The sequence below is a fragment of the Gopherus evgoodei genome, chromosome 1 (genome assembly GCF_007399415.2).
Source record: "Gopherus evgoodei ecotype Sinaloan lineage chromosome 1, rGopEvg1_v1.p, whole genome shotgun sequence".
In the NCBI taxonomy this organism is placed as follows: Eukaryota; Metazoa; Chordata; order Testudines; family Testudinidae; genus Gopherus; species Gopherus evgoodei.
Window position 1 is genome coordinate 312,253,733 of NC_044322.1, and position 27,361 is coordinate 312,281,093.

The following is a 27,361-nucleotide window of genomic DNA, read 5'->3' on the forward strand; positions in this document are numbered from 1 at the left end:
CACTGTTACTTAACAGTTGATAAGAAAACACAGCTATCATGTGATACCATTGAAACAGCAAGGCAAGGTTATTTGAGCATAGCATGTGTAATGTCTGTCTCACATGCATACATCCGAAGAGCAACAGCACAAAATGCACAAGTGACTTTTCCAAAATTCCAAAATTCTGTGGCACACCTGTTCGTGCCATGGCACATTGGTTGGGAAACACTGATCTATTTTAATTATTGTAGTCCATTCAACCCGTTTCCTGTGATTTTCTTCAGCTTCAGGCATGTTGGGTCAGTTCTGTCTCACACAGACATTTGATAGCCATTAACACTAATCAACTATTTGTAGTATTCACATATACTACAGTTAGAATGAGAGGGGAAAAAATTAAGTTCAACATTGAACACTGAAAAGTAATATGAAGTAGCCAGCTTTATACAGACCCAAGTTATATGATGCCCTACCCATCTTCTAGAAGTTTCCACCTAACAATTCACAACTCACCAACTTCCATCTCTTCAACAATCAATGGCAGTTGCTTCTGCACAAAAATCACATCCTTTCCCCAATCAGCAATGACCTCTCCATTACAGACAGTGCTATAACTTACTTATTTTTTCTTAATAGGCATAATAAGAACCACAATTGTTTTCATCACTTTCCTTTGAACTTTCTAGAAAAAATTAAGGTTTCATTCACAGATTGAAACTAGAGCCTCAATATTTTACTATTTAAAAAATGTTCAATATATGTTATGTGCACGTGAATAGTTCAGTGATCTAGAAGTTCAAAAAATGAAATCCCAAGAAAACCCAGGAAACCCAATAAACACTGAGTTGCTTTCTTCATGCAAAAATCCAAGTTCTTCCACAGCCCTAAATTGTAGAAGTCACATTGAAACCAAAATAAAGATTTTATGGATTTCATTTACCAGGACTATGAAAAGGTGTTATACATTGCAATGTAAGTATTATAATATGCATGTCTTCTAGAGTCCTGGACTTTCATCCTTTTCCTTAAGAAATCTTACAAGCTCATACTTTGGAACTCTTTATAAAACGCATATGACACCCGCAGAACTTCATATTTACCCACAAGACCTAGCAGTGAAATTCTGCAGAGCAGGCCCTGTACTTCTTGAGCTTTGGTGCTAATGGGAGCAGACTCCTTGGCATCACTAAATATAGCTTTAGAAATGATGAGAAGACATGCAAACCGAGCATACACACTCCCTGCCCCCAATATTTTGTTTCTAAAAGAGCAGTAGCAGGTTACAGCTTTACAACTTCAAAAAGAAAAACTCTGATCAGTACGGAGTAACTAACTAAACACTATGAAACATTTTTAATTAACTATCAATTTTTCAGTTTAGCAAGTTTCTTTATCATTATTATATAAGGAAACAGGTATTAATATTCTAGGATTTTTTTTAAAAAGTCTTTCCAAATCTAAGCTAGCTAAGACTGACTTAAGATTCAAGAAGGTGGAAAATACAATTTGACTTATAATTTTTATATATATATTTAAATGCATACACTAGCAAGACAGTTGTTTTGACTATGAAGCAGGTCGTGCAGCTACAGAATAATATTTTGATCTTTCCCTTTAATGAACATAATCAAGTATTTTTTCACAGAATTGTAGGTGCTTGATTCTGCAACATTTACATATTTGAATAGTCCCACTGATTTCAACAGGGCAACTTGCATAAGCACAAATGACTCACATGAATTCAGACTGCAGACAGCTCCTAGGTTTCTTCTAAAAGTATTATGGACCCTATCATTAGAGTTGAGGGTACACTATCCCTCATAGGACTGGGTCCTAAAAATAGTAAATCTAATTATTTAAAAAAAACACAGATCTTAAATCTGCAGGCCAAATTCTGTACCCATTTTCAGCTGGTACAGATCCATGGTGTGACTGAAAGCAGAAGTTGGCCCCAGCTATTTGTTTTTATTGCTAATAACAGCCGCATCATAATAAAAAAGTATCTATGTACTTTAAAAAAAAGGAAAAACTATATTTACTTTGGTGATTACCTGATTGGGTCGTCCTCCTACAATATTGAATCCCAAAGTATCATTTTCTCTTTGTAGCATGATGGTTAATGGCTTAGATTCTCCTCCCTAAGAAAAAAGGGGTGAAACGCTAATTTAAAAATGTTATATGAAAAGGAATACTTCAAGGGGATATATCAATGTTCTATAGCTTTTCACTGTGGAAAATGCAACACAAACTGGCTGAATGGAAAACTCCGATTTAAAATAGTGCTACATACTTATATATGACACAGGAGTTTACACGATGGAAAAAACAAATACCACTGAAATGTAACAGGTACCTTGAAGACACCAAGGACCTGATTTTCATAGGTGCCGAGCACATAAAACTTAGTAAGTTTGTGGATTTAGGAGTGCTCAGCACCTCTTGAAATAAGGCCTCAAATGTTTGTGTACCTTTAAAACAAACCCTGTATATACTAATTACATTAGATATTAAGCTTATGGGTGAAATCCTGCCCTAGTGAAGTCAATAGGAGTTTTCTCATTGATTTCAATGGTGCCAGGATTTCACCCACATCTCTGCCTCTTACCATTTCCAGCTCCAAAAGCTGGTTCTATATAAATTCCACAGCAATTCGGAGAGGGGGGGAAACCTTTTTTCTCTTCACAGCGAAGTAAAGCAAATAAGCTAGAAAACACACACACAAAAATCCTAGATGTGATTTTATAAGTCACACAATAAAAAACAGTGAAGAAACTAAAGTTAAAAAATAATAATGTATGAAAAAAAAACTACTTCCTTAGGTAAAAATGTTACATAATTTTCTAAACCATACAAATAAAACAAAAAAGATTATCACAGGTCTTTCTTTAGCATAGTAATTTAATTTATTTTGAATTTTCACATATAAGACCAGTTGTATTTCAGGAGACATAATCCCTACAGAAATTTTGTATTCAGCCTGTACCAAGTAACGTAAGATTGTGTTTTGTCATTCTCTATACATTGGTAAATTTAAGAAATTTTGACAAGTAAAGAAACTGTGCATTTTTAAATATTCAGAATATAATAATGAATGTGGAGGCACTCTGATATCCAAACAGATTTTCATTAACTGTGGCAGTGAAGTTTTATATTACAGCATGATACATTTTAAATTAATGAGGAACATTTTTTACTTTATTGATGGTTTTTCTTCCAAATGAGGATTTTATTCATTTTCCTTGTCTTCTGTAACATATTTCTCTGAGGCAGTACATACAGCAGCACCTACTGGTAGTGACAAGAAATTATAGCTATTGAAGTATTACGCAAGAGGACTGCCTTCATATCAATGTGCCAACTTCCTTTTAAAATGTCCTTTTTAAAATCCTGTTCTTTCTCACCTCCTCCCCACATATGACTATTTTTCTTGTGTACTCTGCACGTCACTGCAATCATTGCTGGCTCTCTTCGTTCCACCTCATCATATCTTCCCAGAGGTGAAGCAGATATATGAGCATATCTTCTAAAGCCAACACCCCAACCCCAAGGATTAGCCACCAGGAGGAAGTAGGGAGAAAAAAAACAAGAAAAAGATTTAAGTATTCAAGTTCCTAAAACACTAAGTATTTTATTTCCAATAAGACTTGAATTTATCATCTTAATCCTGGACATAAAAATTCTGAGAATTTGAATCAGTGCCCCAAATGTGAGTCTCTTTTATAGCAATTTGAAGTTCAGCATATCATACTAGTTCAGAAGCTGGCCAGACTACGCAAATCTTTTCCTCTGGATTGTGCTTCAAAAGAGTCAATACAGATTTTGAAAGAAAAGTCTCTTGAGCAGTGCTTAAATTCTATTAAATCACTTCTCACCATGGTTGCAACCAACAATGTCAGACTCCGCACAGCAATCCTTCAGACAGGAATTAAAGCTTTATAGAACAAACCTTTTAGCATGTTAAGCCATCTCACCAGTAAAACGTGTCTATTTATTCAATCAAAACCAGGCAATTCAATAAGCAATGCCATCTGACTTGGCAAAAGGCTGAAGCAGCAGCACTGGTCTCTAATGTCAAAACTGCCAATCATTATGCCCTTCTCCAAAACTAAAGACATTTCTGTGTCCCTGCAGAACTGTTCCTAAACTATAAACTATTCTAATGTTTTTAAACAACAAACTATTTCCCAAGCTACTTCTTAATAATGTAATTATAAGGAAAAAATATCTGTTAGCTCCATATCTATCTGAAACTGGAAGCCCATCTAAAGAAAACACAGTACCAGAATTAATAAGTTTACACCCAGCTGGATGAATTATGGTCTGACCTGGACTTCCTGCCCCAGAAGATTTGCATTCAAATTTGTTTATTGTCAGCTAAGTTGAAGCCCTTTCCTCTCACTTGTGTTTCCCTCTCACTCCAGACAAACCTAACATGAGATCCTCATCCAAATTGAGTCACTGGGAACTACCAGAGGCTGCTGGTGTGCAACCTTTAGAGCCACCAGATTCTTAAACTACAAAAGGAGACATGAAACATGTAACCTAAAAAGACTCATGTAATTTATGACAGCATTTTAGGCTCTTCGTTTGCACACTTAAAGAAAATGAGAGAGTCAGAAAGAATCTGCTGAAACTATTCTCACAGCTCTTGAAAGATGAGGAGTTTTCCAGGCTGAATGAATGGGGGAATGAAATGTAAAAGTTTGATTTACATCACTTTAACTGTTTCCAGACTTTTCAAGCATTGGCACAACAAGACAGAGCTAGATTTTAGGTTGCTGAGAGTGGCACTAACCTGCTGTGTGTTAATTGACTGCCTCTCTGCCTTTGGCGGTTCTCTAGGGGACCTCACCAAACTGCAGGGGTTGAAAGTGCAATCCCAGGTCCAGGGGCAGTGGGGTGGGAAGAGGCTACAGTGTGAGTCAGCTCCATTTGTATTTTCCAAAAGCGATCACACAAGTAGAGATGGAATAAATGCCACAAAGGGTCCAGTCTCTGCTGGGGTAGGTCTGCTGACTGCAGCAGAGTTTGGCGCGCAGAGAACCTGGTCCCAAGTCCATAGGGTCTTTGGCACTATCTCCCCTGATCTGCTAGCATATGTGCTGGAACTAGGGGTGCTCCCGCCTCCCCTGGCTTGAAGGGGTTTCCATCACATACAGGGTTTACAGCTTGGTTCAATGGCTCTCAGCACCCCCACTATGCAAATTGTTCCAGCGTCCCTGTCTGCTAAGCGCCATCCAAGGAGCAGCCCTGGCAAAGAGGAGATCACAGTGTAAAGTCAGGCAGCGGGTCACACCGCACCAAACAGTGGGCTTTGGGGAAGGGGGCTGCTCCCTTCAGAGGCCGCCAGGCGGGGCTCCTGCCGCCCCCAGCCCGCTCGCTCCCTCACTCACCTTGCAGGGGTGACTGCCGGCCAGGTTCCTGGTGATGCTGCTGATGTGGCTCATGTACTGGTTGAACTTCACCTGGTACCTGAGCGCCGTGAGCTGCACCTCGCTCTGCAGCGCCGCGAGCTGAGCCAGCAGCGCCTTCTCCCTCTTGCTCCACTTCAGGGCCTGTCGCTTCAGCTCCTGCTCCAGGCTGGCCCTCTGGCCTTGCAGGCTGCTGTTCTGGCTGCGCAGCGCCCGCAGGCAGCAGTGCCCCCCGCCCGGCTGTGCGCCCCCCGCCAGGTCCCGCTGCAGGAGCACCAAGCCGCAGCCCTGCTGGCAGATGCCGGCCGGGCGGTGCTCGCAGCTCTCCCGCATGTGCGCGTCCACGTCCTTCAGGCTGAGCACCTCCGGGCAGCCCTTTTGGCGGCACCGGGCCGGGCTGTAGTCGCACATCTCGACGTGGGCGGCCAGCTGGTGGAGCCGCACGGTCCGGCCGCAGCCCCGCGGGCTGTAGTCGCACTTGATCTCCAGCTTCTGGATGAGGCTCCTGAGCGGCAGCACCTGGTGCAACTCCTTGGCCGAGATGGGCTGGCACTGCAGGGGGCACAGGCGCCGCTGCACCGCCCAGGGCAGCAGGCAGCCCGCGCAGAAGACGTGCCCGCACGGCGTGGACAGCGGCTCCTCCAGCACCTTGCTGCACAGTTTGCACTTGAGATCCGGGTCCACGGGCTCGGCAAAGCGATCCAGCTCAAAGCCCATGGCTGGCGGGGGGGGGGGGGGGCAGAGCGGGCTGCGAGCAACTTTCCAGGGGCGGCGGCTGCTGCTGCTCTGCTGCTTCTCCTGCCAGCCCGACTGCTGATGCAGGCAGCGCAGCTCCAACTTCCAAGGAAAGGGAGTGGGGGGGTGAAGAGGGGCAGGGCAGCGCAGAGTTTGTTTGGTTTGAAGTTTTCAGCTGCTCACCATGTTCCCTGACCCTCCCGTATTAACTCTAATAGGAGATACCGCCCAATACCGCCCCCGCCCCCCCAGCTCCTTCGGTGCATCCCTCCTAGAAGGGAAATGCAGCAGGACGAGGAGGGAAGAAGCTGAGAGCTGCCAGCCTCAGACTCGCGCCTGCAGAATGAGGGGAAAGCAACCACGCCAGCTCCCTTCCCTGTGCAGGAGGGGAGCCAGGAAAAGGGTGGGCGGAGGTGCACGAAAAGGGCAGAAGGGAGCTGCTGGCATGCCAGGCAGACGATAAGCCCACACACAAAGTTGGAACTGTTTCACTCTGAGAGATCTTCTCCTTGCCCCTCTGGGGTGCTTGGCTGCTAGGACATTCCTCCCACCCACCACCAACAGTAGCTTAAAGTCTTTTTTATCATGTCTCTTAGAAAAGGGAGTGAAAAACAATCCCAAATGAAGTGGCAGAAAACCACTGGAATTACAGGTTATTTGGTTAGCCAGTGTAGAGAGCACAGAGTAAGAGAAGGACTAGTTGCCCAGCTAGTGATGCGGCCTGCAGGAGGGCTTTCCCCTGCAGCTACAGTGGCTCAGAAATCATGGGAGGGGGGATCTCATTACAATCTCAAATTTATGCACAGCTCTTGGGACTGTTGTGCTCAGTGTATGTTGTTTAAGGCTGGATTGTGAAAATGTGAGTGAGGAAGACTGTCTGGTTGCTGAAGAGGGGAACCATTTTAAACTCCCTGCACTGATTTCTTTCTTTCTTTAGTTTTTACTCTGCTCCTCCTTTGTGGGGCTGTTCCCCATCTTTGCAATTGAAAGCAGTGCAGATGGGTTGGGTGCTAAAGCAGTTAATGGCACCAGGCCAAAAACATGCCATCAGTGAGGTGGAGTTGTTTGTAGATCTCCCTTAAACAACAAAACGTGCATAAAGAACACTGCTATTTTAAGAACAACTTAAATATGTGAAAATCTGGAAATTAATCATTAAGAATCAGTCACCAACCTGACTTTCGCCCCTGGATCCCTGCACACATGCAGCAAAATACATTGAAGTCTGAAACCCATAATATGTTCATCACATGACTTTACTATGAAAAGCATAGGACCAGATTGCTGCCCTCATCCCCATGGAGAGCCTCCCAGGAGGGAGCAGAGAAAGATCTGGGAGGTTTCCTCAGTTAACTGGATCAGGGGTGTGGCAGGGCTAGCCCCCTCTGGAAGGGCCATAGAGGCTGGTCCAAGATTCACACATCTCAGGGCATTAGCTGGTAGTTACAGCTATCCATGTGGAGCCACAGTGTCTTCTGACCAGTGGAGACCACTGACACTGCCCTCGTCAGTTTCCGGACATCATGACTCTAACAAAGCCACTTAAGTATCTCTGAAGAGAAGACATGAGCGTCAGTGACATCGTGGCAACTACACCTCCTTCCTTTCCCACATGGACGGGGAATCCTGCACACAGATGTCCCTAGGACACATTTCAGATCAGAGATCTCACTTCATCATAATTGACAGTACACCACAAATACAGACCAAAATGTATGTAATCTCCTTACAGAGCACCCTCCACAAAACTACCATTTACCATGTCTAATTTCCCATGTGAGAACCACAAACATGACCTTCACCCTGACTATTATCATTATGCAAAAATTAAACTGTACCAAAATACAGCCTCCCAGCTTAGGCAAAACACCTTATTAAGCCATTCACAACATTTAATTGAAGATCCAAATTACCTTCCTTTATCCAAAGAGAAGATATCCACCTATAACTGTGTACACACTACACGTATAAAATAAAATTACCTCATGAACTCAAACAAACACTGTTAAGCATCCAGTTCTGCCACTCTTTCTCAGTTTTATTCCTCAAGTAATCCATTGATTTCAGTGGCACTTCTCAGAAAGTAAGGTATTGCTCAGTAAAAGTAGGAGTGTCAGCATCAGCCCCAATGTGAAGGTTATAGCAACTGACCAGCACCTATATTTCTTTAATTTATTTCTGCACCTTATTATCAGTCCCAGCTTCTCTTTTAGGTTGCTTCCTTGGCCTCCTTACCTAGAGTTAAAGTAATCTCAGACATGGACAAAATAAGAACTATAAGGTGGGTCTTGTGTGAGTCATTGCTCATGAAGAGATGATGCAACCATGCATACCATGCAGCACTTTTGAAAGCCAGGCCAGTTATTTAGGTGCATAAATGAAGGTTTAAGAGCCTAGCCTTAGGCACCCATTTTTCTTTAAATATTGGCCTTTGTTTCTTTAGTCAGCTCTCAGTTCCATCCCTTAGCAACCTTTCAGTGCATCGGTGTTCCAAGTAGATTCATTCTTTCTGTCTTCAGACAAGAGTAGGAAATTATCTTCCTTACTCTTTTCGGAGGGACAAGGATTTCAGGACAACAGATGAGACCTGGCTCATATCAAAAACAACACTTCAATGGGAGATCATCCAATATAAACTAAGTTATAAAACTCAACTTCCATGCAGCATTAGCAAAGCACCATGAAGAAAGATAAACCCACACACAGCAGGCACTCGTGGTCATTGGTACCATATAAGTACATAGACATGTAACCCCTCTGCCAGGTGGATCCAGCAGCAACAAGGGCCAGGTTCAGTATCTAGGGGTTCCTTTTCAACAATACAACACAAAACTGGCTCGATCCCCCACCCAGTGACCTGGGACATTTACACACCACCCCATGGGCACCTCTAAGAGGCAATACTTCCCATCTCACAAGCACAGAGTCTGAGTGTAGCAAAAACTTTTAATAAAAGGAGGGAAGCAACTCAGCATTAATTTGGGCAAACACTGTAACTAATATTCATAAACATAAACCATGAGCAAAAGACCCACGCCCCAAGTAAGTTGGGCAGTGTCCTTTCCCCCTCAGGTTTTTAAGTCCAGCAATCCAAAAGTCCCTTTAACATGCCCATCCCTTCTCTGCACCCCACTCACAGTTGCTGCCCTTGGCCAGTGCAGCCCCAGCATTCAGAGGTTCATCTGCAGAGTTCACCTCCCACCCTGGGTGGAAGGTGGGTTAAGGAGGCAGCTTACATGCTCCACTGCTTGGGCCCTCTGTGGGGCTGTGCTCTGGATCTCTCTGCCAGCCACCCTGCTGGCCACACCTGTTCACCAGCCACCCAGCTGGCCACTCACCAAGATGACCTCAGGGCGCCCACGTAACACAGCTCTCAGTGATTTCAGCTGTTAGTAGGGGGCCTCACTGCTGGTGCACCTTGGGCAATCTCTTGAAATAGAGACACTGTCCCAAAGTAGGTTTAATACTTAGACCAAGATTTCAGCTCTACAGTATGTAACAAGATTGTCAACTGAGTCTAAATTAGCTCTTTTATTATATCGTGGAGAGAGACCAGGTCAAATGGTGTCTGGGGTCCTTAAATGGGGCCCATCCTCTCTCAACTCATTGGAGCCCATGTCCCCACTTTGCAGCCCCTGTTCTGTGCCTAGCAAGTGCCGTTAAGTTGAGGGTAAGTCCCTCGCTCAGGGTATGCCAGGTACAGTTTTGCTGCCCTCGGTTCACACAAGGATAACTACCCTTTATTACTCCTGCCCCAATAACAATGCGACTGGGGATCCAACACAACCACAAGTGATCATTTGGGCAAGCAGTCCTATCATGCTGGGTGCCTAGGCAGGGTGGGTGTGTCCATGCAAACAAGATCAGCTCTTGAAGTTCTTTTCCACATCTCTCCATTTCAGGGGAGAGTTAATTCAGACTCTGCTTACAGACAGAAACATCTCCCAGGCACTGGTTTGAGATTATGCTATGAAGATTTTGTAGCTTCTAGAATAGGATACAATCCTACTGGTTCCTGTATCACAAGGAAAAACCCATGAGCAATACGCCACATTCATTGCTGGCCATTACAGTTCATATTTTGCTAAATTTGCCTCAAAAAGGACAGCTCATTCCAACCCACTTTGGATTTGTGAGGCCTCAACATCTAGACTTGTTACTTCCATGGTGCTCATGTTCATGACATCACCATAGTGGTAAAATAAGGAAAATGGCTAATAACTGTCACTCTACGTTGCCTTGCTTCACTCACGATCCCTAGTTGCAGTTCCAAGAGCTATGAATCACTTGGTAACAGATGTGCCTCATATCATGTTCAATCTTTCTGTAATTCCATACATATTTAACTAGCTCCACCATATTCCCTCACTCTCGCTGACATGGAGCTTGAAGGGTACTGGAATTCAGGTTGCTGCAAAAAGGGTGAGCATTAACTTCATAGTTTCATGCAGAGACACACACGCACTCTCCTTGAAGGGAGGCTCCAGAGGAAACCCTATGGTTGCGGGACTTCTTTGGTAGCATGGAAGAGCATGCAGCCCAAGGTCACTAGAGAGATGTGGAGGGCGGTCAGGCAGCAATACAAAAGTAAAGCTCTATATTCATATAGCTCTTGCCTCAGTCAGGTCAAAGTGTAAAACATACAACTGTTTCCAAGGAAGGCAACTGCTCAAATGGAAACATTTCAAGATAACCTGTAAATTGAAAGTCATGAGGTGAAAGGATATGGCTCTCTTGAAACATCTAAACAGACTTATGTGCCATGCTGGGAAGGAGCCAGTGGTCGTGGCACATGCAGATACCAGTGACATAAGGAAAGGTAGGACAAAGGTACTGGAGGCCAAATTCAGGTTGCTAGGTAAGAAATTAAAGTCCAGGATCTCCATGGTAGCATTCTCGAAAATGCTTCCAGTTCCACATGCAGGGCCAGTTATTCAGGCAGAACTCAATGTGTGGATGAGAATGGTGTTTGGAGGAGCGATTTATGTTTCTTTGGAACTGGGCAACGTTTTGGGAACATAGGAGCCTATACAGGAAGCATGGGCACCACTCAAAAATGGAACCAGATTGCTGGTTCTAGAGGAATTTTTAAATTAAGGGTGGGGAAAGCCGAAGGGGTTCAGACAGACACATCACTTAGGGGAGGATTCATTGAAGGGGATAATCGATATCCTAGTAAAGAGGAGAAGCTAGAAGTTGATAAAGTACAGGTAGGAACTGAAGAGACAAATAAAAAAGAGTCCCTCCCATTCAATTGCATCACATGAAAGCAGACAACTAAATGTTGAAAAATTTTATAAATGTTTATATACAAATGCAAGAAGTTTGAATACTCAGATGCGTGAACTTGAGTGCCTATTATTAAATGAGGATATTGATAGAACAGGCCTCAGAGAAACTTGGTAGAATAATGGGACATGGTAATACCAGGGTACAAAATATATAGGTCTGACAGAGTAGGTCCTGCTGGCGGGGGAGTGGCACTGTTTGTGAAAGAAAGCATAGAGTCAAATATAGTAAAAATCTTAAATGAATCAACAGTGCCATAGAATCTCTATGGATAGGAATTCCGTGATTGAATAATAAGAGTATAGCAGAAGGAATATACTACCAACCCTATCACCAGGATGGAGACAGGGACTGTGAAATGCTCAAGGAGATTAGAGAGGGTAAACAAACAGAAAACCCAATACTAATGGAGGATTTCAAATGACTGAGAACATGTCATTAATGATACTGCTTCTTGTAGCACTCCTGGAACCCACAAAGGGAATGGCAATTCTTGATTTAGTCCTTATTGTCGCACAAGTTCTGGCCCAAGAGGTGAATACAGCTGAACTGCTCAGTAATAGTGACCATAACGTAATTTTTTTTGACATCCCTTGTATGGGAGGAATATTTAGAAACCCACCACAGTAGCATTTAACTTCAAAATGGGGAGCTGCGCAAAAATGAGTAGACTAGTTAAATGGAAATAAAAAGGAGCGACCACAAGAGTTAAATGCCAGCAAACTGCATGGTAACTTTTTAAAAGCACCATAATAGAATCTCAAATTATTTGTATATTCCAAATAAAAAAACAGTAAGAGGACCAAAAAAAATGCCACCATGACTAAAGAGCAGAGTAAAAGAGGCAGTTAGAGACAAAAAGCTTTTAAAAATTGGAAGTCTAATCCTACTGAGGAAAATAGAAAGGAGCATAAACTCTGGCAGCAATGCAAATGTAAAAGTATAATTATGCAGGTCAAAAAAGACTGAGTACAAACTACAAAAGACAAAAAAACTAACAGCAAAATTTTTAAGTACATCAGAAGCCTGCCAAACAATCAGTGGGCCACTGAATGAGTGAGGTACTAAGGGAGCACTCAAGGAAGACCAAGCCATTGCAGAGAAGCTAACTGAATTATTTGTATTGGTCTTCACTCCACAGGATGTAAAGGAGATTCTAACACCTCAGCCATTCTTTTGAGGTAACAGATTTGAAGAACTGTCCCAGGTTGAGGTTTTAGGGGAGATTTTGGAACAAATTGATAAATTAAATGGTAATAAATCACCAGACCCAGATGGTATTCACCCAAGAGTTCTGAAGGAACTCAGATATATAACTGCAGAACTACCAATTGTAATATGTAGTCTATAGCTTAAATCAGCCTCTGTAGCAGATGACTGGAGGATAGCTAATGTAATGCTGAATTTTAAAAAAGGCTTCAGAGGTGATCCTGGCAATTACAGGCCAGTAAGTCTAACTTTCTGAAACTATAGTAAAGAACAGAATTATCAAACACATAGATGAACACGATATGTTGGGGAAGAATCACTACAGCTTTTGTAAAGGGAAATCATCTCTCATCAATCTATTAGAATTCTTTGAAGGGGAACAATAAACATGTGGACAAAGGTGATCCAGTGGATATAGTGTACTTGGACTTTCAGAAAGCCTTTGACAAAGTCCCTCACCACATGCTCTTAAGCAAAGTAGGCAGTAATGGGATAAGAGAGAAGGTTCTCTCCTCAATCAGTAACTGGTGGTTAAAAGATAGGAAACATATGGTAGGAACAAATGATCAGTTTCCACAGTGGAGAAAGGTAAATAGTGGGGTTCCCCAAGGAAGCAGTGCTGTTCAATATATTTATAAATGATCTGGAAAGAAGGGTAAAGAGTGAGGTGACAAAGTTTGCAGATGATACAAAATTATTCAAGATAGTTAAGTCCAAAGCTGCCTGTGAAGAGTTACAAAGGGATCTCACAAAATTGGATGACTGTGCACTAGGATAGCAGATGAAATTCAGTGTTGATAAGTTCAAAGTAATGCACATTGGAAAACATAATCACAACTATACCTACAAAATGATAGGGTCTAAATGACCTATTACCACTCATGAGTGAGATCTTGGAGTCATTGTGGACAGCTCTCTGAAAACATCTGTTCAATGTACAACAGCAGTCAAAAAAGCTAATCCAGTATTAGGAATCATTAGGAAAGGGATATATAATACAACAGAAAATATCATAATGCCACTATATAAATCCATGGTATACCTACACCTTGAATTCTGTGTGCAGTTCTGGGTATCCCATATTAGAACTGTAAAAAGTACTGAGAAGGACAACAAAAACAATTGGGATTTGGAACAGCTTTCATATGAGAGATTAAAAAGACTGGGACTGTTCATCTTAGAAAAGAAACTACTAAGGGGGGATATGATAGCAATCCATAAAATCATGAATGGTGTGGAGAAAGTGAATACGTAAGTGTTATTTACTCCTTCAGTTAACAAAAACACCAGGGGTCACCCAATGAAATTAATAGGCAGCATGTTTAAAACAAACATAAGGAAGTTCTTCTTCCACACAACACACAGTCAACCTGTGGAACTCATTGTCTGGGATGTTGTGAAAATATAATGGGTTCAAAACAAGAATTAGATAAGTTCATGGAGGATAGGTCCATCAATGGCTATTTGCCAAGAAGTTCAGGGACACAACTTCATGCTCTAGGTCTCCCTCAAACTCTGACTGACAGAAGCTGGGACTGGATGACGGGATGGATCACTCAATAAATTGCCCTGTTCTGTTCATTCACTCTGAAGCATTTAGCACCTGTCACTGTTGGAAGACACCATACTGGCTAGATGGACCATTGGTCTGATGGACCAGTATGGCTATTCTTATGAAAGCCTGTTTCCACTGAACTCAGTGGGAAAACTCCTATTGACTTATATGGGGCAAGATTTCACCCAAGGAGTTTCAACTCCCAAACTTGGGAATAAACCATGTATTTTTCTTTTATTGTAATCCATAATAATTTCACCTCATAGTGCAGCTGAACAATTTTTGGGCCAGATTCTTCTGCCACCTACAGAAATGTAACTGGGATAACTACACTACAGTCAATGGGACTTGAGGGTGCTATTAAAAAACTTATCACCAGGAATGTTAGAGGACAGCATTTCATAAGATTTCAGAGCAAATATTATAAATATTATGTTTGTCCATGTTGTTATTGAGAAGCACCTCAGAAGGCATCTTTTTCTCATCCATATTTTTCAAGCAATTTTTCTGAACCACAGTCTATCTTTGCAGCACTTTAAGAGCTTAAGACAGCATCCCTAAAATGGGGCGGGAGAAATATAGTCTGAAGCCTCCCAATTGCTTTCTGAAGACTGAACAAATATTTCCATTCATCAGTGCAAGCAAGAGACTCTTCCAGACAACAGCAGCCTTTTGAGTAAGGAAGTTTACACAGTGAAAATGATTGTTATTTATTCTGTTCATTGATGCACATCGATATGATATATTTTTGACTTAATTAAGCTTGGTATCCAGGAGCAGTACTAGCCATTTTGCTGGCCATGGTGGAAAACATTTGCAACACACTTCTCCAGGATGTTAGCCAAAGAAAAAGGCTGGCAAATCAGAAGAAAGCAAGAATGGCTGGCCAATCAGAGTGGAGAGGGGAAAAAAATCCAATGGCACAGCACTTCAGCACCCTCTAGAACTTGGCACCCAGAAAAACCTCCTTGTTTGCCCCTAGAATTGGATCTGTTGGCATCAAACAACTTACAGAAATCAGCAGGGTAAAGGAGAGCAATTCTTAGAATGTTAATAAAAGATCTGGATTTTATCCACGGCTTTGCCACAGCTTATGTGACTTTGGGCATGTCACATAACCACTTTTTGCCTCAGTTTCTTCACATGTAAAATGGGGATAATTCTATCTACCCTGTTTCACAAAATTGTCCAAGGCAGCTGATAATTTAAGGCTCATGGGGCTAAGCCAAACCACAGGCAATATGGCCCAGATCCTCAAAGCTATGTAGAGTCCTAACTTCCATTGAAAAAAATGGGATTTAGGAACTTAAATACCTTTGATTATCTGGGCCGATGTTAGTATGTCTATAGTGCAGAATGTGTACTCCAAGCTGTCACAATTTTCTTCTATCTTAGGTATTTATATAGTCCCCATATTACCAAAGAACCTGAGCACCATGCAATCTCTAATGTAGTTATCATCAAAACAAACTGTGAGACAGGTAACTATTATCTTCATTTTACAAACAGGGAACTGAAGGATAGATTACTAAGTGACCTGCCCAAGGTCATACGGTAAGTCTGTGACAGAGCAGGGCCTTGATTTCATGCATCAGGTTAGTGCCCTAACTACTGGTCCATCCTTCCTCTTTCTTCATGAGATTTTTGTTGGGGCAAAAGCTTCTTCAGCCCCTGGAGGCTTCAGTGGGTGCCCTTTCCCCGACTCCCACTAGGAACTTCTGGTGGAGCTGGAGCTGCAAAGGGTGGGAGGGGATAAATACGTTCTGAACCAAGAGGGGGCTGAACCAAGGAAAATAAAAACAAATATAAATTGGGAAAGGCATTCTGAACAAGGAAGGGGTCAGGTTAGGGAACAGGGTTGACTGAGGGTGAAAGGTGGCGAGACTGGGGAGGGGAGAAGGTTTCAAGTGAAAGGGGTGTGAGTGAATGAATGAATGATGGTTGGGGCAGGTGGACAGTGATGGGAGCTAAAATGGTAAGAGGTTGAATTGGAGGAGCACATTGGATAGCAGATGTGTACAGTTGCTTTAAATCATTAGCCATACAGCTGGGAGAAGGGGACAGTGGGAGGTTACAGACAGAAGCCCCGGGGTGAAGCACAGAAAAAAAGTTTTCAGAATAATACTTATTTCTTTACTCCTATAAAGTTCCTTGTTCAGTGTTAAAGGAAAGCCAGTCTTTCTGTGTTGCTTTGCCTATGTTACATGACAGGAGAGTGGGAAAGAAGAGAGAGGAGAGGCCAGGACTGGATAAAAACAGGGCTGCCAAGAGTTACACTACTCACATGACACACACATTTGTTAGCCCTGTAAATGCATCCCTATAGCCCAGCTGGATTGTAACTCAGCTGTCTTCATGCAGGCTGTCTGCCTCTCCCATTGCTGCTCCCTCTTCTGGACCAGAGCAGGGAAGGAGCAGCCAAGAAGAGATGTAGCAAGAGGATCTGGTAGTAGCAGCAGCAGTGGGTAGCAAGCTAGCTGGCAGGGACAGAAAGTGAGGGGACTCAGTACTGGCCCCAGCCCCAGCCTCCCCTGGCTAGTCTCAGATCCTCAGTCAAACACTACCCTGTTCCAGCACTGCCAGACATCACAGCTCCTATCCAATCCCAACAGCACCAAAAACCTCACAACCTGACCACCTACCCCAGTCATATCCTGACAGCACCCAGCTACCCCCTACATAGTACCCAGATATCCCAGGCCTCCCACCTACTCCAAGCACCTCAGATACCCTAACAATTCCAACCCCCTCCAATACCCATCAACTACCCCAGGCCCACTAAACACCCCTTCCATTCATCCCATACACACTGCCACCAATATCAAGCTGTGTGCAGCTTCATAGTCAGCCCTCACCATTGCTTGGGATAGGATATATTGACAGTAAACTGAAATGTATATGCAAATATGCAATTAAAGTTATTAAATCATTTACATAAAATGTTACACATGGAGCTGCAGAAAAAATTGCAGCTAGGAGAAAACAGGAAAGAAGTTAAAGAGGGGTAAATACTATGTTCTTCCACCCTGCCCTTTAAAGAAAAATGTGAACTTTTTGCATTCTGAAAGGGTGAGGTTAGTGGAAGAGGGGTACCCTTTTCTTCCTGCTTCTCTGCCAACTTCCCTAATCTCTCACCAAATCCCTCCCTTGTGCTACCTGGGTTTTCACTTTGAAAATCTAGTTACCTCTGGAACTCATTGCCACATGATGTCTTTGATGACAAGAAGTTAGCAGGGTCCCAAAAAAGGATGAATTATAGGGCTAATGAGATCATCCACAGTGACATTAGAGGAGATACAAAAATTGAGGGATATAAAATCTCATGCTTTGGGATATAAGCAAAACTCTAACTGAAACTGCTCTAAGTTGAGCTCAGAATGTACACTGGATACAAGAAAGCAGAACTCATGAAAGTGGCTTCAATCTGACTTTACACACATATCCACCTGAGCTGCCAGAGTGCAGCGTTGGTGTGACTCATAATGTGGCATGTCATTTGTTAAAAACCAATGTAAAACTAGGCAGTGCTCGTCTCCCTTTCATGCATTATTCTCAAAGATGGGAAAGTGGATAGCTGAAGGATTAGTAATGGAATTTGGACTCTTTCATCTCCAGGTCACCACTTAGAACTTAGCTCTGGGTCAGTAGTGCCTTCACTGGTTTATCTGGTGGAATGAGTATGTGATAATATGTGAAATGTATTGGCAGTCTCAGTCACTTCCTTGTGCACTGGTATCCACATTATAAAACCTCCACAATGACTGTCATTAAATGGAACCATTGTTGCAAATTTCAGATGACACACCAAGGACTGATATAAAAATGAATTACATTTCCACCACTAAAGATGTTCCATCCAGAACAGGGATGAGGCCCATTGGCAGGCATTGCCCTGTTTCAGTGAATAACACAAGGCTTCAGTCTCTAAGGCTGTCTTTACAAGCACTTAATTTGCTTGAAAATCCAAAAATGAAAAACTGTCACCTTGCATACCCTTAGCAAAATCAAAGACAAAACCACTGAGTGACAGGGAGGCAAGAATTCAACTTCTAAACAGGAATATCCTCAATCTGATAATGGTTGAGATTGTAATAGTGCCTTTTTGTTGCATATCTTTCATATTGCACTAGCCAATGCAAAATGATACAGGGTGTGGAAAACCATCATTACCTGTAACATTAACATAATTAAAAGATCCATGTTTGCCCATCCATCAATAAAGAAAAAAGAAGTGAAATTTGTTTAAAAGCATAAATGAGAGATCTCAAGTGAAATATGAAGAAATAAAAAGGGGAAAAAATGTGGGAATGTGTGTGGTAGGATTTTCAGTCCTTTTACTTAAATCCTTGGATTAAAGCCTTTGAAATTAAATTTAAATACCATTGCCACCAATGTGGTTGGCCGGAGTCTAAGCCTGGTGAGCAGCCTGAGGAATGTGTGAAGAGAATTATGATTACATTATGCAGTTTAACAAGATGCTGGCAGAAAAAGAAACACTTAGAGAAAAAATATGACTAAAAACTGAAAGAAACCATTTAAAAAGAGAAATTAAAGTATAGTTATAAGTGTATGAGACTACATGCATGGAAGCACTGTTTTGCCATTGTTTCTCTCCTCTCAGGTACAGTAAAAGTTTGGAAACAGGAAAAGGGTAGAAACAAGAGAGGCATGACAAAATAGGTATCTCAAGGTTTCTATGGATCCTGGGAGGAAGACATCAGAATGTGCTATTGCTTTGATTGTCACATTAACCCGTTGCAAATCCAGGTTTTGGAATATCTAGTTCAGACTCTTCTTAATTTCTGTATATTTTTGAGAGAGAGATTAAACACAAAATGATCAGGCAGCACACTCCACTCTATCAATATTCCTCATATGAAATGTGAGCTACACACTCCAAACATTTAATGACCCCAAGGTCAGCCCCTTTGAGACCAAGCCTGTGTTAACTCCAATAATGCACTATTCAGTGGATGGGGGAGGGGGCAAAGAAGCCTGTATTTCCATATTTAATGTAAGTTTTATATTCCAGCAAGAAAAGAACTCAGAAATGCTGGCACTTCTTCCATTAGACAGTTATGAAATTAACATGTTTAAAATGATGTAATTGCCTTTGTATCTGCATGCAGAGAGAGCAAGGAAAACCATGAAACTGTGTGTATAGACAATCTATGATAGTAACACAGAAAAAAACATCATAGAGATATAACTGTTTTAAGCAAGAAGAGAGGCTATTCCAACCAGGGAATATTATATGTTTGTTTTTTGTAATTTTTTCCTGCTCCTCATCTGTTTTACCTGCCCTTCTTCATTTTTTCCACTAAGCCATAGCTTACTGAAGTTTTCAGTTTTCACAAATTACTTATCAGAGTCAATGTTTATAAGACTCCCAAAATAGCTTTCTAATACCAGGTGTAAAACTCAGCTCATTTCAAATATTTTTTCTGCCTACAGTTTTATTTATTTAATTAGGATTTAGGAATCATCACCATATAAGGTAAAAACATAACCTATCATATAATAAAAACATTTTAAAAAATATTTAAAATACTATTTCCATCAATTTCGCTGTCACCAGCTTCAGCAAATACAGTGGAACCTCTTCCCAGCTGTAATTTTTCTCAGTATATATCCATGATCCTCTGCTACTTAACACAGACCTCCTTGCTGTACATGCTGTACCTCTAGGACTCAATCTCCTGTGCGATAAGGTAACAGTTAATATTACCTTATCTAACAACCAGTAAGAAAACAGTGACTTTCTGTGGAGACAGTAGGTGGGCAAGGATTGAGATTCCTATCCTCTCTCCTCATACCCTAGACCCATGTAGAGCCAGGTATGAGTGTGGGATGGTACTGTGGGGCTGGCTTTCATGTGGGAGACAGGAGATTCATGTGCACAGGTGACCTTCAGTGTTCAGATCAGTGGAGGAAACCATCTTTCTATGGGCAAGAAATAAAGGCTTAACTGTCTTAATACTATGTTTCTGTGCAGATAAATGGCTGAAAGTTCAGATGTTTATATTTTATATTTTATTTTTATATTTTATACTTTAGAGAGTAAAAATCAAGCTGGAAGTATTCTGAGACAACACTCACACAAAATTTCAGGTTGTCCTGCTTCTAGAGCAGTGGTGGGCAACCACTGGCTGGGAAGGGCGAACCGCGGCCACTGGGAGCTGTGGGCGGCTGTGCGTGTAGACAGTCAATGTAATCAGTATCTCCCAACCCGCCAGTGGATTACTTTTACGGGCTGTGTGCAGCCAGCAGGCCGCAGGTTGCCCACCACTGTTCTAGAGGGAATATGAGTGCTGAATCATCAGTTTTTTTCACATCCTATTTTAATAGCTCTGGATGATACAGAAAGGGCTGATGTGCCTGAAATGAGAAAAAAAATGAAGCGAACTTTTGTAGACCCAAAAAGTTTCAGTGTGACTTCAATTTGATGAGAAACTCAGAGTTCTCTCTTACTTTATCCAAAACAAGTTTTCCTGTGTTTTCTGAGATTTAAAGACATCTAGCCTATCTGATGAACTATTAATGGCCCATATATAGACAAGTTAAAGCATTTTAATCTGCCTATAATTTATGGTATTTCTAAGATGCCTATCACCATGGCATCTAAATGGATTAAAATACAAAAATATGTGTTTGTTCCTCTGATTTAGTCAATAGATCAAGCACATGGAAAGCTGACTACCTCTGATGTAACAACAATAATTCCTAATGACTAAAAGTACTTGTGCTAAGGATTCACATGTAGAGCAGCCTGATCATCATGTTTTGATACGTGTTATCAGGAGGTTAATATTGCTGCTGCTGGCTTCATTATTTCATGGTTAATTTGAGTGTTTTCAAGAACATAACCTGATTTACAGAGCTGCTGAGCGCCCACAACTCTCACTGAGGTCAACTGGGAGTTGTGTGTGCTGAGTACCTTAGAAAAATCAGAGCAATAATGTGTAATTTAGGGCTAAATCCTCCACACCTTGATAAATACAAAATCTGCCATTGACTTCTAAGGGATGCTCATATGGATAGGGTAAGCACGGTCTGGTTCCTAGTTATGTTTTATACTAGATAAAGGAAGAGGAAACTATTTTATATTCTCCTGCAATTTTACTGTAAGGATTTTTATTTTTATTTTTTAAAAGAGGATACATAAACTCCAGCTTGGGAGATCTTATACCGGCCTAAATAGGAAATTCTTTAGGGGAAGTATGTTATCAGGTTCATGAAGAGACATGGCTTCAAATTTATTATAGTTCATTTTAAAACCAGAAAATTTGCCACAATTAATAATCATCCAAACTAAAAAAGCCTGAAATCCCTGGTAGTAATACATATTAATATATCATCAGCATAAAATGCCAGTTTAAATTCACTGATGCCAGTCTCTATCCCAGGAGACTCTGAAGCAGAGTTAAGAGCTTCTGTCAAGGCTGTAATGTTGATATAAGAAGCACTCTGGAGAGAGAGGAATGAGAGACAAATTATAAAATGTTTCTAGGTTTTCTTGGTCCCTAGAACCTTATGATTTTAAGGCTGTGTGTCATTTTCAAAATGTCAAATCAATCACCTTTTCCTGTATACGCCATGCTCCAAACAAGTACAGTCAAGCTGAAAGTTGGCCTAGTATGGGTCTTGCAACAATCTGCACAATCTTTACCAGAGGAGCTATCATACCCCCACAGGTTCCTTGTAGAGATCAGCACTATTAGCAGAATGTAACTGTTTGGTTTTGTACTGTCTGGCAGTCTGTTTTCAATCCATAACTCTACAACTTGACTTTCCCAGTTCAATATCCTGAGACTTCTGTGCAAATACTACTGTCTCAATACGATACCTACCATATGCACAATAGCCTGAGTTAAAGATAATGTAAAAATCTCTCTTATTATTGAGTTCCTCAACTTCATTTCAGCAATAAACAAATAACTGATCCTACATTGACTAGTCATATTATGAACAGTTTGCAAGCTCTAGCTCTTTTTTGCTGAGAAAGGAAGTGATGTGCCCAATGGCTGGAGCAAAACCATGGCATGGGACTTGTGTATAATCCCTGATTCTGCCACTGTAACACTCTGTGGCCTTCAGCAAGTTAATTAACCTTCTGACTCAGTTTACCCACACGTATAATGAACATAATAATGCTCATATTCCTCATAGCGGTGTTGTAAGGCTTAATTAAAATGACTAATGTTTGTAAACCACTTGAAGTTCCTCAGATGTAAGACATGATGATAGTGCCAAGTATCATTGTTACTAATGATTATTTTTTTCAGAAAAGGCCTTTGCCCTTTAGTTGCAGAAGAAGATGGTGATTCTGCCAGGTAGCTATCATTAAAAGGTTAGGTAAGTGAGACTAAATGAAATATTGTCAAGAGTGCTGCTTAGGGGGAGAACAATAATATCTCTGTGGTGCATCTGTAACTGTAGAACAGGACAAAGCTCCAGAACTACCAAGCAGGTATTAATTATTACATTTTCACCAGTGACACTTTCCCCTCCAACTCCTATTCTGTTGGGTAAACTGGAGATTAGAGTTAGTCTATCTTATCTGCAGGGTGGGCATGCATGCTGAACTATAATAAGCCAAAAGTGCGTAAGATAGGGTAGGCTTATCACTGCTACTTTATTTATTATTATTCATTACATGTACTACAATGGAATCTGGAGAGCCCCCAGTAGGGATCAGAGTCCCTTTGTGTGGGAAGGCAGTGTGGTCTAGTGTATAGAGCACTAAGCTGGGACGCAGAAGACCTGGGTCCTCATCGCAGCTACTGATGAAAAGCACTATATAAGAGCTGTGTGTTATTTTTTATCCTAGGTGCTGTTCAAAAGTAGTAAAAAGAATCTCTGTCTGGAAGCGCTAACAAAATGATCTGAAACATTATACTCACTTTGTTTCTAGAAAAGTTGCCACTGGGATGTAAAATATATTTTTTGTGCATCTAAGAGATCAGTGCTCCGAACCAAATATTGTCCATTGCAAAGGATACAATCTTTCCAGCTATCAATAATTTTCCTTTATTGACTTGTATCATTAAGTTCATCAAGGACAAGTTTAATTTACAGTTGAAAGCACAATCCTGTGATGAACTGTGTTTTCTTTTGGACACCACAGGCAACTGTCTGGCAAACTTGGCAGCCTGACCTCCATAAATATTGTTCTATTGATAAAGAACGGCATTGGATACATGGATTATCCAAGATAAATATTTTGCAAGCATTCTCAATGTCTGAATACAGTAGAGAAAAGGAATTTTATCACATTCTAAACAATTCAGACAGAAGGTGAAGAAAATATTAGTTTTAGCTGAAAACATATTACATATAGTTTATACTCTTAATTTTGTCTTGGAAATCAATAAGGGCACCTGTTTTAGAGGCCTGTTCTTGATACCATTATAGTCCATGGGGATTTGGCCATTTACTTCATTGGGCTTCTTAGTTTCTAAAATATTGAGAATAGAATTTCACAGAGGTACTTGGAACACACAGGGTTAAATTGACCCCTCACTTCTGTGAGTACAGGTGAGGCACAGAACAAAGAACTTTTGCTGCCTGCACTGTTTAAGGGCTGGGTATATTCAGAGTCCCTTCACTCGAGGGCAATCCAGAGACTGTTTCCTCAGCATGCCCTACAGATGTATATTATCTCAAAGGGAGCAGGGAGAAGATGGAGCTCTGGTCACCCCCCATCTTATCGAGACCCAGACCATGACTTGGGCCTGAACTACATTTAAAACTTTAGGGCGCTATAGTTACAGTGCTTGGGGTGTGAAATATTCATGCCTTGAATGCCATAGCCAAGCTCCCCCTGCACCCAGTCACCAGTGTCGATACAGCTAGGTCGACAGAAGGATGCTTCTGTTATCCTAGCTACTGTTGCTTGTGGAGGTGGTGTTTCAACAATGATGGAAGAACCCCGTCTGTCACTGTATGCTGTGTCTGCACTACCTGTTTATGCTGACATTGCTACAATGTCATAGCTATGTCACTATAGTCCCTGTAGTGTACACATGGCCTGGGCCAGGTACAGCAAGTGGAGAATTAGCCAAGTACATCACAGGGAGCAGGCTGTACCATCCTACAGACCAAGGAAAGGGTCTAATCTCCCTATGCACTGGGGAACTCAACAAAGGACAATTTCTCCCTGGGACAAGATCCCTCAGGACTGGTGCAGCTCCACCCTCTGCTCAGGGTTGTGCCCAAAAGGCACAATGCAGCCTAATGTTTGCACTGGTATGGCATGTGCTTCTACTCCTTTGTACATCTCCCCCCATCCCATAAAACTCCCTGCACAAAGCACAGAGGGTGTGGCAATTATTCAACAGCAGTTACAGACATTATTCAACAGACATAGAGTTACAACAGAAAACCTTATGCAATAAAGATTTGGAGCATGCGCTGCTGTCATTTAAGTCAATGAGAGTACTGCCTGATTGTGGTGTCATTATCTCTTCATGTATACAGGTTTGATCCTGCTGTAGTCATTACTCAACTGAACTAATAGGGAATTTTTCCTGACTACCAGACTATTCTGTCTCCTTATTAGTGGCTTACACTGTAGTCATGTTATACTGTTGCAATATATACTGTTCCTATGAACAGCAAGCGAGATAGCAAGCTATAGCCCTGTCTATTTTAATGAAGACCTCCCACTGAAGTCAGTGGGGAGCAATGCATTAAAAATCAATGGCAAGAAATGACCTAATATTTCTTCATCTTGTGACTTACAGAGCTGCTGTGACTGCAGTATAGGAAATAGTTTAATGCTGTGTCAATGACACACAGCATGTCTCTGTGACTGCGTGTCTATCTCTTCCTCTGAATTGTTTTATTTTCTATATATTTGTTCTTTATCTTTTAATATAAATCTTTTTTTTAAAAACAAACATACTAGAAAGTATTTAAAAAGATATCCTGGTCAGAATATATATTGATTCTATTACAATAAAATCATAACAAAATAATGCTTGAGAAATAGACATACAGATTTCTAAACCTACAGCATTATTTACCTGTAAAGGGATTCCCCTGTTCTCTAACCTCAGGGTTAATGTGCTGTTTATTTTTGTTCTAGATTACAGATGTGTTTTGCACCTCTCAACTTGCCTTGAAACAGATGCATCATTGCACTTGTGCCCTCTCATCATTCTAAACTGGCTCCTTACTTTAAAAATGAAGTCATGGCACATCCATTAAAGTCCTCTCTCCCATTAGCAGATATCAATGAAATACCTTCTTGGCACAGACTGCCTTTTTAATGTGTATCCTGGATTTAAAAAACTGACCTCGTATCTCAAAACACTGTGGTTTTGTGTGTTATTCTCTGGGGAGTGATTTAAAAAAAAAGCCTTGTCTCCTTAAGGTTGATAGTACATTTAGCTACATCAGCAGACTACAATGAATCAGCAGTTCATCATCCTATTTTCCCCCTATTCTGTATATACAGAGTCTGTTACACTGTGCTACAATGTGTAACTCAGAGCGCATGCTGAGATTACAACTCTGCCCAACAATTTTAGCATAGGGCGATGGTAGTAGTGCAACACAACGTTGCTTATGTGACCCAAAGCCGCCTTTGTCTCTGCTTTTCCAGTAAATCTAGTGGCAATTTTCCAGCTGTGCGCCTTACCAAAACAAACTTTGTACCTGAAGTATAAAGAACAACTTGTAAAATGGGATTGAAAGAAGTTAAGCAAAAAAACCAATAAAATAAACAGAGATTCATAAAGATGTCATGCAACAGAAAACCAGGGCAGCAAACTCTTAAGCAAACGAAAGAGAAATACAGTTACATGTAGTACAGTGTTATATATCTCACTCACACAGTCTGTCAGAGAAAGAAAAGGTGTCAGAATTATGATACCATCTTTTTCTCTGATAATTTAATAACATTGTTATGGTGCAGAATAGGGCATATGAAGCATACTGCTTCTCAAAAGTAACTGTTGGCTTGTAAGTGAAGAGGGTATGCGTGTGTGTCTTTACAATATATATCATATTACTGATTTTGTAAGCATGATTTGAAATCATGCAAGGACTTCTTAAAATCCGCTGGCCACTTGTGTAGCAAATTTTGTCTAGTTCACAGTTCTCTTGTTCCATTCTCTGCTTATGAAAGAGGGTTATCAGTTCTGATGCTGGAGTTTCTGCTCTTATGAATTTTTTTCAGATGTTGGGAAACAAACATTATTGCACAGCAAGAGATTTTAGCCCTTGTTCTGATATCCCAGCCTCAAATTTGGGAGGTAGAACAAGGCATTTTTCCCATGAACTTGGACAGATTACTCAGCTTTCTAAAAAGCTGCATTGGCAAAAAGATGTTTTCATCTGTACAAAGACACTCCCTGAAACTTATTAATATAGCAATAAGCCACAGCAGGGTGTGCATTAGCATGGTATTGGTGCAAGCCTGGAGTGTACTGGATTTGTGCCTTAAACCACCCGGGAAGTGAACCAATAGCTTAGCAACACACACCCTGATGTGGTTTATTGCACTTAGAAAGTGGTTCCGTGGGGTTAGATTGAAAAAAACCCACTTTTTAAAATTCAAGATTTATTGTGGTGGAGATGTACAGGAATGTCACACATCCTTCCACTAGTAAAAATAGCTGCCAGTAGGAAGTTAGGAAAAAATAATAGGAGGGAAAAAATCCCTCTCCATTTTCTGCCAATCTGAATACATCTATCATTACATTAATTAGGTTTCAGTATGTCATTATAGTAACTAAGAAAACTGATAACACAGAGTACTATGGCACGCAATCACAAAAATCAGAAATATTTGTCTTTATTCTCATTACCTTTCAGTTGCTGTTGTTCTAAGTAAACTGAAAACACATTTATATTTGTACGTTACAGTCAAAATGTTCAAAAGTGATCAAATTTGAGGGGCCCAACTTGAGATTCCTTAGACGTGTTTTTCACAGCTGCTGTGTGCCCATGTATCTGAGTTACTTCAGTGAAAGCTGTGGGTGCTCAGCATATCTGAAAAAAATCAGAGTCCTTCAAGATATCTCAAGGTAGGCACCCAAAGGGGAGACTATTTTTGAAAAAGTTGGCCTATGTTCCTCTCACACACACTATAGGAATATGCTGCAGTGAAGAACTCTTCGAATCTGATCCAAAACCCATTGAAGTCAGTGGAAAAACTCCCTCTGGGAGTCTT

General features: G+C 41.2%; 1 protein-coding gene across 2 annotated transcripts in view; it reads right to left on the minus strand.

Annotated features, from left to right (window-relative positions):
- The window catches only part of PDZRN4 (PDZ domain containing ring finger 4), a 394,640-nt gene extending 388,530 nt beyond the window's left edge, over positions 1 to 6,110 (minus strand). Inside the window, exons 1-2 of one of the 2 annotated variants that reach the window (XM_030548958.1) lie at positions 5,376 to 6,110; positions 2,034 to 2,120 (exon numbers count right to left, since the gene is read on the minus strand). In XM_030548958.1, the coding sequence (XP_030404818.1) occupies positions 2,034 to 2,120; positions 5,376 to 6,110 (822 nt within the window). The remainder of the gene's footprint in view (positions 1 to 2,033; positions 2,121 to 5,375) is intronic. The other variant, XM_030548959.1, reaches the window with a different exon arrangement.
- Positions 6,111 to 27,361: the final 21,251 nt, after the last annotated feature.